The sequence below is a fragment of the Lagenorhynchus albirostris genome, chromosome 1 (genome assembly GCF_949774975.1).
Source record: "Lagenorhynchus albirostris chromosome 1, mLagAlb1.1, whole genome shotgun sequence".
In the NCBI taxonomy this organism is placed as follows: domain Eukaryota; kingdom Metazoa; phylum Chordata; class Mammalia; order Artiodactyla; family Delphinidae; genus Lagenorhynchus; species Lagenorhynchus albirostris.
The window spans coordinates 76,623,688-76,637,872 of NC_083095.1; the positions used below are offsets into that span (position 1 = coordinate 76,623,688).

At 45.5% G+C, this 14,185-nt stretch overlaps 1 protein-coding gene across 2 annotated transcripts; it reads right to left on the reverse strand.

Annotated features, from left to right (window-relative positions):
* Positions 1 to 684: 684 nt before the first annotated feature.
* Positions 685 to 7,114, reverse strand: PNP (purine nucleoside phosphorylase). Of its 2 annotated transcripts, none has more exons than XM_060146581.1 (6): positions 6,992 to 7,114; positions 5,019 to 5,182; positions 2,595 to 2,698; positions 2,188 to 2,363; positions 1,884 to 2,074; positions 685 to 1,321 (listed from the first exon to the last, which is right to left on the reverse strand). In XM_060146581.1, the coding sequence occupies exons 1-6, from the start codon at positions 7,000 to 7,002 to the stop codon at positions 1,104 to 1,106; spliced, it is 864 nt and encodes a 287-aa protein (XP_060002564.1). In that variant the 5' UTR covers positions 7,003 to 7,114; the 3' UTR covers positions 685 to 1,103. The 2 variants fall into 2 exon arrangements, with proteins under 2 accessions (XP_060002564.1, XP_060002556.1); XM_060146573.1 differs by having other exon boundaries at positions 5,013 to 5,182.
* Between the last annotated feature and the right edge of the window lie 7,071 nt (positions 7,115 to 14,185).

Here is a 14,185-nt window from a genome sequence, read left to right on the forward strand (position 1 = left end):
GATAAGCGCCGGCAGTGCAATGGGCCAACAAAAGGTAATGCCTAGGCTCCTGTCACAGGGAGGTTCTGACCAAGAATGGTGAAAAGGAAAACTAACACCCAGGAAGAAAGCAATAGGAGGCAAGGAAGTGCTCCAAGAGAAGAGGCCAGAGTATGAGTCAACTTCACAGGGGCTGGCAGGACGCTAATCAGCAGTGGAGCTGCCGGCAGCAGAGAAAGGGGTATTTGCCACTGCACTGTCAGAACGGAGTGACAGAATGTATGGGTGTCACGAACTATGGCAGAGGTTAGCGGCGGCGGTGGGGGGGGAACCGAAGGAAACCAACAAGAAATACAATTAGGGCTTACCAAGGATGTGGCAACTGTGGAACATAAGCTGAGATCAGTGAACGAATTCAGAGATTCATGAGAGCTGACAGAGAAACAACCAGAAAGCAAAAGGACAGAGGCAAGACTGATCTGAGGGAAGTGGCCATCATGTACAGTCCTTCCTTATCTTCTAATACTGTCTTTCACCTCTTTGCCTTTCCTCCATCCTTTCCTGCATTCACATACCATCTACCTCAATTCTTAGCTGTCTGAGAGGCAGAGAGTCAAACCACAAGACATGTGGTCTCATGATTGGTTTCATGCCAGTCTTGGCCTGTGCCCCACCCTTATCCCAAATTACACAAAAATAAAGAAATTATTTCATCTTTCTCTTTATTCTCAAAATATGATAGTATAAAACTCCAAAAGGAAGAGGCTGTTCCTTGTGTGGTCTCCAGTGCTTTGAGGAGCAGAGCTGAGCCCCCAGGAATGTAAGAGGATCATCTCAAAAAGCTAGCAGTAGCTACTAGGCTGAGTTCGACAGCCCCAAGTCGAATCCCTGGATGTGTGGTAGGGCTTGGGCTCTTGAAGAGGAATAGGGGTGGAAATCATTTTGTGATGACAGCTGAGCAGAAGAGCACTCTGTATCAGAAAGGTCTGGTGGGAGAAGCAGGGCAGGTGACACTCCTTTCTGCCACTACCTAAGGGCAGAGGCACGTGACTCCAGCAAGAGGCCAAAGTAGGTAGCAGCTCCTTGGATCCCAGAAGGGAGATGCCAGACCACTCCAGGGCTGGTTAACTGGCATTGTCAGGCAGTGGAATGCTAGCCATAAGAATGGAGACAAATTGCTCCAATTTCTGCGCAACTTGCTTCCCGGCCTCTAGTACTTCCTTGTGATTGGCCTTCTCCTGGCTTTCATAATCCAAGATGACCTTGTTAGTGATGAGGGAGAAGCCAAAGACTCGAAGTCCACAGTGCCTTGCAACTATAACTTCCGGTACTGTGCTCATGCCTGATGTGGAGAAAGAGGGAAACCAACTGTCAGGATCCGCAAATGACTCTTTTCCTCACCCTTTAGCCTCACCTCCATTAATCACCTCGTTGACAATTTAGCATCAAGAAAACATCCAAAGAAACAGCTAAATTCGTGTCAAGCTTAGGCTGTTCTGTACTGCCTAAAAGAGTCGGGCCTCAGAGGGCCTTGCACATCTCTTATAAATAGAAATTTCTATCTGTTTGTGGTCATTCTAAAGTCAGTTCTAATGATGCAATTCTATCTTCCAGCCAAAGGGTACAGAAGGTGGCTATAATGATATTTGTTAAAATAATCAGAAACAGTCATCAAATTATGGACCGCTCATTAGCATTGCAGTGGTTAGAGCCCTTGGTGGTGGGTGGTGAGTTGATGCTACAATGCAAACCTTCCACCACCTTTCAAGTCAGTTTAATTCAATCTTCCCTTAAGTCAGGCCCTCTTTCAGTTTATCATCTAGGTCTATAATCTTTTTCTCTTTTCCATCTTATTTTGCCAGAACCCTCCCTCTTCAAGCCTCCAGCCAAGTTCCCCTCCTCACCAACAGCATCTGCTCCCAGCTTCTGCAGCAGACGACACTCTGCCACAGTCTCAAAGCTGGGGCCTGCCACCATCACATAGGTTCCTTCCCGTAACTCTCTCTGCTCTCCCATTTGTTTCCAGGTACTGTGAGCCTTCTGCCTCATATCCCGGTCGTAGGCATCAGACATGGCAGGGAAACGAACTCCAAACCTAGGGCACAGGTTGGATTATCTCAGATTAATGGAATAGAATAAGCTCTCTCCCAACTCCCAGACAAGTCCTTAGAGCCCACCCATCTATACAAAAAGGAGCAGGATAGCTACCTTTCATCATTGGGCCCTCTGAGAGGGTTCTCACCGCAGAAACCAGGTAGATTGATGTGATCGCGGATCAGCATGATATCTCCAACCTCAAACTCGGGGTTGAGCCCTCCAGCTGCATTGGTGACCACTAGAGTGTCCACACCCAGAAGATGGAAAACCCTCACTGGGAATGTCACCTTAGAAGCAAAAGATAAAAGATCAGAGAGTGTTCTTTAAAATGTCACCAATCCACCCATGCAGATGATACAGCATGATACAGCATAAAAGACGAGATACAGCATGATACAGCATAAAAGACGAGAAAGAAGGGGACCAAAAATCTACTTTGCCTAGGTAGTTAGGTAATAAAATAGGAGAGCTCTCTCCCGCTTCGTCCAGACCCAATCAGGTTTGTGTCCCTGATTTACCTTCCAGAGCGGGTAGCCTTCATACATGTGGAACCTGCCCTGCATCATCACACAGCCTCTGCCATTCAAGATCCCAAACACCAGTCGGCCAGCATGACCTGGCACTGTACACAAAAAAGAAAGGGAAATGCATGGACAGATGCTTTCATACAACACATATCCACTGAGTACCTACTCTGAGCCAACTCACTGTGCTCAACAGGTGAGGGTATACTTAATCAAAAGAAAACATTATCATCTCCACTCTCAGAAAGTTTAAGTCTGGTGGGGGAGATAGAAACTAATCATAAACTTAGATATAAGTACATCCTGAGATTAGAGCTATGGGGGTGAGGATGTTCAATGTGAACACACATCAGTTTCTTTTTAAAGAAATTTCAAAAGAATGAGAAAGCCATACTGTAAGAGAATAAAAGAATAAAAAATAGAATAAGTGAGTAATAATGAATGCAGTGAGTGTCGTAATTATAGACCTCTTTTCCAAAATTTCCAAAACTCTCAAAATCTGTATCCTTACTACCCTAACTAAACTATATGCTTCCTCCCTCCTGAGAGGGAGCTCATGGTATATTCTAGCTTCCTAAGGAGGCTAGGAACAAGGAAAGGGGCTGAGGTTGGACCCATACAAGTCTCCTTTGTGACCCACAAAACAATCCTGTGGGAATACGTACCCTGAATGGGGCATGCAGGGGCATGGGAGTGCAAAGATAACTCTCCACACAGACACAGTAACCATTATTACCATTTCTCTCATCTAACATTTCTCCTTTAATGGACATGGCTGACCTATCCCTTAGAGAATGGATGGTCTGGGAGAGGGACCAAAACAAAGAGGGATACTCAGAGATTGAGGAGCTTATAAAAAAATTACAGGGCTTCCCTGGTGGCGCAGTGGTTAAGAATCCGCCTGCCAATGCAGGGGACATGGGTTCAAGCCCTGGTCCGGGAAGATCCCACATGCCACGGAGCAGCTAAGCCCATGAGCCACAGCTACTGAGCCTGCACTCTAGAGCCCGCCAGCCACAACTACTGAGTCTGCACTCTAGAGCCCGCGAGCCACAACTACTGAGCCCACGCGCCACAACTACTGAAGCCCGTGCGCCTAGAGCCCGTGCTCCGCAACAAGAGAAGCCACCGCAATGAGAAGCCGGCACACTGCTGCGAAGCCCACACGCAGCAACAAAGACCTGACACAGCCAATAAATAAATAAGTAAAATAAATTTATTTTTAAAAAAATTGCCAGTAGTAGAGCAGAGGTGACACAGTTAGGGAAACCCAAATAAAGTATAAAAAGTAAATTGATAAAGTTTAAAAAAATTAATCCACTTAGTTAGTGCAGTGCCCTTCTCACTGCAGGTAGGAGTGGCAGGTGGAGCCAGAGTCGCTACTATCTCTCTTAGAAAACTTTGCACTCCCTTCTCTCACTTTTTAATATTTCCTTCTCCAACCCCTTCCCCACCTCCCTGCTCTGGTCTCCCAGTCTTGCTCCAAAGGGCATGAAAAATATCTGTTAAAACTCTTAACTCTCCAGGGAAAGAGGAAGGAAAGTAGAATCTGAAAAATTAATAAATAAACCAACAGAAGTTAGTTATCTGAGAAATTAATAAGTAAACCAAATAAACTACTCTTGTCCTTTACTTGGTCCTATTTCACCTGGCCCTTCTCTAAGCCTCATCCACAGCATGCGGAACGTCCCCGACCAGGGACTGAACCCACGCCGTTGCAGTGGAAGTGTGGAGTCTTAGCCACTGGACCACCACGGAAGCCCAGCCTTAGAGCTTTTGGCTGCTATTAGGATGCTGGGTACACTATCCTCAGAACTCCACTGTGCATAGGGGGCCCTTTCCCCTTCCAAAGGGTCAGTGTGAATCAAGTCCTGTGTATTCATGTATCACCTGGGTATTTGTCTGCAAGAACGTGGCAGTCTGTGTGTTCATTTGTTGCTGTGCACCAGTGTGTGCCTTACCCTAGGACTGGAGTTAGAGCTGGGGAGATTGGGAATGGCAGGAACACATGGGACAGGGAAGGCCTGACTTTGTCTGGGAGCTTACAGGCACTGCTCTTTCCACTTAGGCTACAGACTGAAAGAAATGAGAGAGGTGTATGAGGATATGGTGACCATAGTGTGTATGGGGAAAGAGTGTGCAGGGGAAGTGTTGTAGAGCTTTAGGGAGCTGAGTCATTAAAGCACAGGAAATATGTCATCATACAGTAAAATAAACATGCCCTACTAAAACATTTCTACTGGGGGAATTTCCTTCTAAAGTCATTCTGATTCTTGGTGGGTTTTTCCCTCTGTTACAACAGTTGTCTCTAGTCAAATGCTATAGAGGATAGCCAGGGTGTAGAAGCATTGCCCTCCCATCAGAATCCCATCAATATCCCTCAGTCCTATCCCTCCTCCCCCTTGCCAGCACCTGTACTTTTGGGAAAGTTCGGTATTTCACTGTAGTCAAAGATCTGGGCCTGAGTTAATCTGTCACTCAGACCTCCTAACCCAGAACCACAGATCACCGCCACTTTAGGTCGGTGTTTGGTGTGAGACAAAAGCCATTTTGCAGTGTTCTGATAATCTTCATACTTGAATCTAGGAAAAAAAGGAAAACCAAGGTGAGTTTCACTTCCATGCCAAGGGTATCATAAACTAATGACCTTCAGCGTAGAAAGGCTGACTGAGGTACTAAGGTGACAGGGGACAGAGAAGTGGGCCAAGGAGCTAGACAAGCTACTGCACAAAAAAGCAAACCCAGGCCACAACTTTGGTTGTCAACAGCTGGAGCAGAACTGACTGCATAAGTTTCTCAGCAGCTGCTTGTGAAAACTAGACTCTGGAGCCCACCCCTACAGAATGGGGAGAGACCCCAGAATCGCTATTTCCTACAAAAGTGCCTCAGGTAATTCTGATTCAAAAACCAGGTTTCAGAATTCTGGTCTTGAGGAAGCAGAACTCAACAGGGATTCTAGTCCCAATTTTGTCTTTATTAGGCAGGTAACTTGTGCTTCAAATTCTTTCCTCTAATGTAAAGCAAGGGAATGTAATCGGCCTCACTTATCTAACAGGCTCAGTTTGAAAATGAATTTAAAATTTACTAACAAGCTCCAAAGACCTTTGACTCCATAAATCATGGTTCAGGTCCACAGCACCTGAACCTCTTTTATAACTTTCCCCCCCTGCCCGTGTTTCCTCCCTGCCTTCTCCCATCTTTCCTTCTCTTCATCAAGGTCCAAGGTCCTTTGCCCTTCAGAGACCTAAAGGCATACGCTTATGCAGAACCCAGACATCCCCAAGAATCAACTGGGAATTTTTCTCACAATTCCAGTCCAATTCTCTCATACCTAGCTGGAAAAAACAAGGAGAAGGGACGGGGCAGGGGAGGAAACGACGACTGAGGTGTGACAGAGCTGAACACAACTAACCAAGCCTCCAGAGGAAACCTCTTTCTTCAAAAGTGCTGTCTTTACAATACACCGGGCTACCCTCAGGGAAGTAGCTGGGTAAGGGACCGGGTCGGGGCAATAGAACCGGGGTCATAGAATGATGAAGAGAGAAGCAGTGAGATGGTAAAAGTGAATCAAATAGCATCCCCAAGAGGCGCCAAGGAAATGAAATATGTGTGAAGCCCTGGCCACCCAGCACATCTAGCCACAGCTTACAGGACTTCCTCATTGGCCAGCAGTCTCCCAAGAATGCCCTGAATCCCTGGGCACCCAAAAGCCACTTTGATCCCTACTGCTGGAGACTTGGGCTGGGACTTCAAGGACCAAAGCCGAAATAAGCGTTTTCAAAGGTGAAGCGGGGGGAGGAGGCAGGATCTGTTGCTCAGTTCAGTGAATAAGAATTTCTTTCTCTCCTTGGAGACGACATCCCCAACTTAATTGAAACTCCACCTTGGAGGAAAGAGAGGCGTTGTCGAGGGACGTGAGCAATCTCTCCTCTGAAGGAGGAACTCCAGATATGGACGCCAAAAGTACCTCGCGGCTTTACCTAGACTCTAGAATGGGAATCTGTGACGAGCACGTGGGTTGAAAAGACCTTCTCTGTATGTGGGGGGGGAGTACGCTCCCTCTACACTCACATCGCAACGCGTGCGTGCACGCACACACACCGGCTTCTTTGGCGAGTCGTCTACGGTCTACTAACCTGTCCCCTTCCTGCTCTGGTGGCGCCACCCCTGCTCGATTCCCGCGCGCGCCCCTGCCAGCGGTGGCCGCCCCACTGCTCTGCCGCCTTGCCCCTGATACTGGGCTCCGAGCCAGGCCTCTCTGCATCCCCGGGGCGCTCGTTCCCTCTCCTGGCCCCCTCGGGGCCCAGAGTGCTGGGTTTCCAGTTCTCGATGACAGCCATTTCCCCTCCCCAGGGGCCTACGGGGTTCCCTGGGCCTGGTACCCGCCTCACCCGTCGTCCATGGTCCCGCCGACGCCCTCTCGATCAGTTTGCCCTTCTCCGCTCAGACCTACTCCACTGAGCTAAGCTACCGCCAGTCACCGGGTACGATCCACACAGCGCATTGTTTGCAACGCGCTGGCTTATATCCCCAGCTCAGGAGTCCCAGCCAATGGCAGGCGAGTACGCGACCGGCCCCGTCTCCATGGTGACACGCCCCGACTCAATCGCCGGAGGCCAGGGTGTCAACCTAATCTGAGGTCTTCCCAGCTGCAGTACCTTTCTCGATCCTCACCCTACCCACCGCGGGGGAGGGGTAGGAGCATCCAGCATTTCGCCGCTGCACCCATTCTTAACTGCAGGTCCGGATTTTCCGGCACGGAAGCCTATGAGGGAAGAGGGTAGGAGTCGGGAGGAGAGCCCCCGAACCATCTACCTGAAACCCCATTCCTGGTTGTGTCTACAGCAAATCATGAGATATTTGAACAGAGAAAAATTTAAACCTTACGTGGTGCAAATCCAGAATAAAATTAAGTGAGCCTGTGTCTGAGTTGCTTCCTGGGCAAAGGAAAAAGGGTCGACTCTAGCAATAATGCTGCTCTGGAGGTTACAGGATATGGGAGAACATATAAGGGGTCTAAATCCAGGCCCAGATGAGGAGAAGACAAATTTCTGCGGGTAAGTATCCCGGGATCCTCGCAGGAGGATGCAGCAAATCCCCTTCTCCAGGTGTTTCCAAATTCCCTGTAGATATTAAGCTTTGGGATTTGGGAATGAGAAATAGGAATTTCCAGGAATTTCCCCAGTATTCCCCAAATTATAAGTTATTCATAGAATACTTACTTCCATACATTCTTTACTCATTATTATGGATATCTAAAAAAATTGTTATATAAATAAGAAACAGTAGTATTTACAAAGAATTGTAACCTATAATAAAGTTTTATTGGAAAACACACACACACAATTCCTGGATCCTTGACACAGACAAAGGATGGGGATAGGGTGGGGATGGGATGGGGAAATGCAGACAGACCCTTGATTTACACGATACTCGATCCAAGGAATTCAGATAATTACAGAAGGATTCTTCCCCAAAATGAAAATTCCTGTAACAGAACTATGCAGCATAATGTCTTTGTAAGAATTTAGCTATTTTCTGCCTCCACTTTTATAATTTTAACCAAATTCACATCAAATCACAAATTGTCCTTGCTTAGCTATTGGAATCCTCCACCTATTTCCACCCTCCTGAGCTCTAACCTTTCCTGCTTGCTGTGTTAGCCAACATCATGACCCAAACCACTGTTTCCCAGCCCCACTTCTATCTCATTCATGTAACAAATACTTATTGAGCATCAACTATGTACCAGAACTGTTCTAGCGTTAGGGACACAAGAGTAATGACAATATATGTAAACACAAAAATAACATATATAAAGAACTGAGCACAGTGCCAAATGAACGGTTTATTCTACTGTCATTATTGGATTATTATTATTATCCTTATTCATCCAGTAATTTTAGCAAAGGTAACAATAGGGTGATCTAAAGGTAAAGTTTCACCTTAGTAATGTGACTCTGTACAATTGAGACACTGAAAGCATGATTTTGAATGATGGGTAAGTTCAGTCATAAGTAAAAATCAGCCCAAGGGTAATATGTATCAATATTTGATTGCTGAAAGTTTTTTTGTTTGTTTGTTTTGTTTTTTTTTGCGGTACGCGGGCCTCTCACTGCTGTGGCCTCTCCCGCCACGGAGCACAGGCTCCCAACGCGCAGGCCGAGTGGGGATGGCTCACAGGCCCAGCCGCTCCCGGCATGTGGGATCTTCCAGGACCGGGGCACGAACCGGCATCCCCTGCATCCGTAGGCGGACTCCCAACCACTGCGCCACCAGGGAAGCCCTGAAAGTTCCTTTTTAAACACCTCAAATCCAATCAAGTTTACACAAAAAACAAGAGTAGAACATAATTACATCTAAGAAAGCACAAACTTAATCAATTAATTTTTTTTTTTGGCCTTGCGGGGAGGCTAGTGGGATCCTAGTTCCCTGACCCTCGTCAGTGAAACCACTAAGTCCTAACCATTGGACCACCAGGGAATTCCCTTAATTAATTTTAATGGACTCTGTCTAAAGTAAGTGTAGATGATCTTCAATATATCTACAAAAGGAAAACTGAGGGACAAGGCTCAATCTTCTGTAGTGTTTCTCCTATGTCATGTAGGGAGGAACATACAGAATATATAAACATTCTGGGCACCAAAGAAATGTACTGCTATATGACAGGCAAGGACAGGTTACCAGACTGCATCTTGGCCGGGGTCACATAACCTTCAGAACCACACAATATATTTTATTCTGAATTCAAGGTCAGCAACCAAGCTTCTGAACAATCATTTGGACCCCCAATCTTTTTAATCTCGGATTCACCAATGGCCCTATGAGTTACCCTATGAGGCCTAGCAGGCCTCCTCAGGACACATCTTAGTGGTCTGTCCAACAGAAGGGCCCAGGTTCCAGACTGCATCAAGCCCTTGGGTCCCATCCTACCTCTAACCTTGGTTTGTTTGCATCTCTCATTGCTTTCCTCACAGGATTTTTACCTTTAAAGGGTACAGATTTAGGCGTTCTGTGTGTGTCTGTATATGTGTGTGTGTGTGTGTGTGTGTGTGTGTGTGTGTAAAATACTTAATGATCATAATATATATGAAATGTCTATTAAATGTCTATTATTTCTCTTTAGGCCATCTCAAGCCAAGCGTCCACAGTCCATTTTGATCTCTTTGCAATACCCCAGTCCAGAGGTTCCCAGTTTCTTAATTTATAGCGCACTTAGGAACTCAGAAAATTTTTCACAGCACCCCTAGGTCAAAAGAAATACCTAAGAGTTTTGCTTTTTAGGTAGCTGGTGCCTAACAGCTTAGTAACCATTTGAAAAAAATAATACAGACAAGTTGAAAGAAAAAATATTTTTTGTTTTTTTCTTAAATAAGCACAAATAGTTACTAATGGAATGTGTGTGCCTGTTGGGCACTGCCCAACTTCTCAAACCTTGCAGTCCAGCACTACTACCCACATTTCCTGTTCCGGGCTGATTTCCACACAGTACTTACTTTTTTATCAGACGACCTCCTAAAAGCCAGCTTTGCAAAGATATTTTGTCATCAAAGGAATGTAGCAAGTCTTTTTTTATTTTTTATAAATTTATTTATTTATTTTTGGCTGCATTGGGTCTTTGTTGCTGCGCGTGGGCTTTCTCTAGTTGCGGTGAGCTGGGGCTACTCTTCCTTGAGGTGCGTGGGCTTCTCATTGCGGTGGCTTCTCTCGTTGCGGGGCATGGGCTCTAGGTGCTTGGGCTTCAGTGGTTGTGGCACGTGGGCTCAGTAGTTGTGGCGCACAGGCTTTGCTGCTCCGCAGCACGTGGGGTCTTCCCAGAGCAGGGCTCCAACCCGTGTCCCCTGCGCCACCAGGGAAGTCCCGATGTAGCACAATCTAATGTTCAAATTGTGAACTACCTTGAGCTAGCAGTTCTCATAGTATACAAGAGATGTCAAATATTGCTGTGTTTCCCTTAAAAAAATTTAAATATCCCACAGTACTCCTGTGAATTTGCCCCTTGGCACAGAGTTTGGGAACTATGGCCCCAGGCACTCCTTGCCACATCATTCCTGAATCTGTGTAGTGTAAATGAGTGGACTCTAATCAAACTACCTGTGAATGAATTCCATCTCCACCCCTTACCTACCAGCTTGTGATCCAAAGCAAGTAAAAAAAAAAAATCTCATTATGCCTCAGTTTTCTCATCTGTAAAATGGTGATAATAATAGTACTTACTCTTGTTGCAAGGATTATATAAAATGCCAGTTAAATGTTTAGATAAGTGCCTGGAATTATAGTAAGTACACAGTAAATATTGACTATTATTATTTTTCCCCTTTGTCTCTTTTTCTTTTTGATTTCTCTAGACCCACCTAACCATGAATTGGATCAGAACAAAAACTAGAGGTACACCCAGCCCATCAACAGCAACTCTAATCCTGCATTGTTTAAAACAGAAGCCACTAGCCAAATATGGCTATTTCAATTTAATAAAATTAAAAGATAAAATAAAAAGTAAAAATTCAGTTCTTAGTTATACTAACCACATTTAAACTGCTCAAAAGCTACATGTGGCTAGTGGCTACCACATTGCAAAGCACAGAAACATTTCAATCATTACAGAAAGAATAGTGCACAACACTATTCTTACCTTTTCTAGTCACTGCTCCCCAGTCTCCACATTTTACAAAGCTGGAACTATGTTTTATTCTGTACTTGTAGGGTTCCTGTAGTCAGGAACCAAACAATTATCAACTTTAGGGTGATTATAGCTCATTACTGCCTTATTATCCTTTTTCTATCTTCTTCTCATCCCTCTTTGAAGTTCTGAGGTACTTCCATGTCCAGGCACACATGCAGTAACACACCCATCTTCCATGCTCAATATCAAGGAAACTGAAGAATGGAAGTGGTAGTTTCTAAGTCACTAAGTATTGGCTTATGGAGTGGGAAGATATCTCGAGATAGTGACTCCCAATGGCAACTTTTATAGAAGGAGGCTCAGCCTCTTAGGACTTTTTAGGCAGGAAACCTATTTTATTCCTGCCCTCTCAACTGAAATTTCTCATTCTCTCTAGACCACAAGATAGTTGTTCTCCTATTTAAATACCTACCCCACCATCACCAAGAATCTTTGACTTTCCATTTTCTCCAGTTCCTGAAACTAAAATGTTATTTTAGTTTAGTTCCTCCCGCCCCCCCCCCACTCCCCCCACCTCCCCGTAAAAGGATCACTTTCATTTCTCTTCTCTGTGTGAGATCCCTATTTGTGCCTTATTCAGTGCAGGAACAGAGTGAAGATAAACAGACTGACCTAACAGATCAATCCCCAGATAGAGAAGCTGACTACACCCTAAAGGAAGGAGCAAAGCACTGGGGCATGGAAAGGACATAAAACAGAAGGGAACAAAGGTTTAGAGTGATAAAGAGAAATAACCCCTTAAGACTAGACCACACCCTACCCCACTCCATCCAACTGCCCATACTACACCTCATCTGGGTTAATTCACTCTGCACATTACCAAAAACATTCTTTGCCCCGGAAATGGAGTAAGGGACTGTGTTGGTTTCACACAGGTGGCAAACTACCACCTCAGGAAAGGGTAAAGAAGAAATAGGGTAAGTGGAAATAGAAATCAAATTGGGATCCTGGGTGGCAGAAGCCCAGCAGATGCCTCCAGCCCCATTCTCTACCATCTACACCATGTGATAGTTACCACTTGGTTGGAAGCCTGAAGAAAAAAACCTTCCAAATCTTTGCAGTGTCTTTCTTTATATCCTCCTGTTATGGACTCTTAGGGACTATCTTAAAACTCATATGTTGAAGCCCTAATCCCTTAACCCCAAAGTGACTATGTTTGGAGATAGGGTCTTTAAAGAGATAATTAGGTTAAATGAGGTCACAAGGGGCCCTAATTCCTTATAAGAAGAGGAAGAGGGCTTCCCTGGTGGCGCAGTGGTTGAGAGTCTGCCTGCCGATGCAGGGGACACGGGTTCGTGCCCCAGTCCGGGGAAGATCCCACATGCCGTGGAGCGGCTGGGCCCGTGAGCCATGGCTGCTAAGTCTGTGCGTCCGGAGCCTGTGCTCTGCAACAGGAGAGGCCACAACAGTGAGAGGCCCGCATACCACAAAAAAAAAAAAAAAGAAGAGGAAGAGACAGCAGGGATGTGTGCTCAGAGGGAAAAGGCCCTGTGAGGACACAGTGGAGAAGGTGGCTATCTGCAAACCAAAGGCAGAGGCCTGCTGACACCTTGATCTTGCGCTTCAAGGCTCCAGAACTGTGAGAAAATAAATGTCTATTGTTTAAGCCACCCAGTCTGTGATATTTTATTATGACAGTCCTAGCAAACAAATATACCTCCATAGCCTGATTTTTCTCAGTCTATGTGAGAAGCCCCCATCCCATAAGTAAGATACCTGGTACCAGGGGTAACATTGAAGTTATTTACCTGTATAGTACAGGAGCCAACCAATCAGAACAAATGCCAGCCATAAACTGATACCAGCCACACTGGAGTGTCCCAGCTGAATATCCACCCTGCTTGGGACTACAGCTGACAGTATTGCTCAGTACACAAAGTTCCCTCAAGATAGGGCTTAAGGTAATTAATTAATTAGTTTAATAGTCATTTATCAAGCAACTTCTATGTGCCAAGTATTAAGCATCAAAAGGCCTCCATCTCAGATACCATGCATTCTGCCACCTCTGCACTTCTGCCTTTTCTATATGCCTAGTAGATGACGTGAGTGCAAAAGCATTAAATCATAAGTCAGGGACTTTCCTGGTGGTCCAGTGGTTAAGAGTCCACGCTCCCAATGCAGGGAGCACAGGTTCAATCCCTGGTTGGGGAACTAAGATCCCACATGCTGCACAATGCAGCCAAAAAAAAAAAGAACCATAAGTCAGAAGACCTCGACTTTTCTGGACTTTTTTTTTTTTTAATTTGGTTATTACTTGGTACAGTGAGGGGAAAGCACAAGCCATGAAAAACTGAGGTGTTGTCAGTTAACAGGGTGCTAGAAAGAACTTATTACAGAAATGGGCTTGTGTTAAGAGATTTTGAAAGGGTTTAAGGAAATGGAATTTTGCTCTGGATTGAATGCTGTCAGGAAGTAGAGTAATTCTATGATTGGGTATCTAATACATTTTGTCTAGAAGGAGAGAAGACCAGATAGAGGTCAAGCTCTAATACGTAAAGAAGTAGCAGTCAGGGCTTCCCTGGTGGTGCAGTGGTTGCGAGTCTGCCTGCCGATGCAGGGGACACGGGTTCATGCCCCGGTCCGGGAAAATCCCACATGTTGCGGAGCAGCCAGGCCCGTGAGCCATGGCCGCTGAACCTGCGCGTCCGGAGCCTGTGCTCCGCAACGGGAGAGGCCACAACAGTGAGAGGCCCGCGTACCAAAGAAAAAAAAAAATGAAGTAGCAGTTATTCATATTAGCTGGGGGAGGAGGATATTGGGGATTTTTGTAGCTTGGAGTATGTTCATGTTTTGTTTTGTTTTGTTTTTTTAATTAAAATTTTTTTTATTTATTTTATTTTTGGCTCCCTTGGGTCTTCATTGTTGCGCGGAGTCTTTCTCTAGTCGCGGTGAGCAGAGGCTA

Bases quoted from the DNA above. Each gene is read 5' to 3' on its own strand.
- PNP (XM_060146573.1), bottom strand. The intron at 2,364-2,594 runs GTAAATCAGGGA...TTTGCTTCTAAG, and splicing joins AAGGCTACCCGCTCTGGAAG to GTGACATTCCCAGTGAGGGT. The intron at 2,075-2,187 runs GTAGCTATCCTG...CCTGTGCCCTAG, and splicing joins AGAGGGCCCAATGATGAAAG to GTTTGGAGTTCGTTTCCCTG.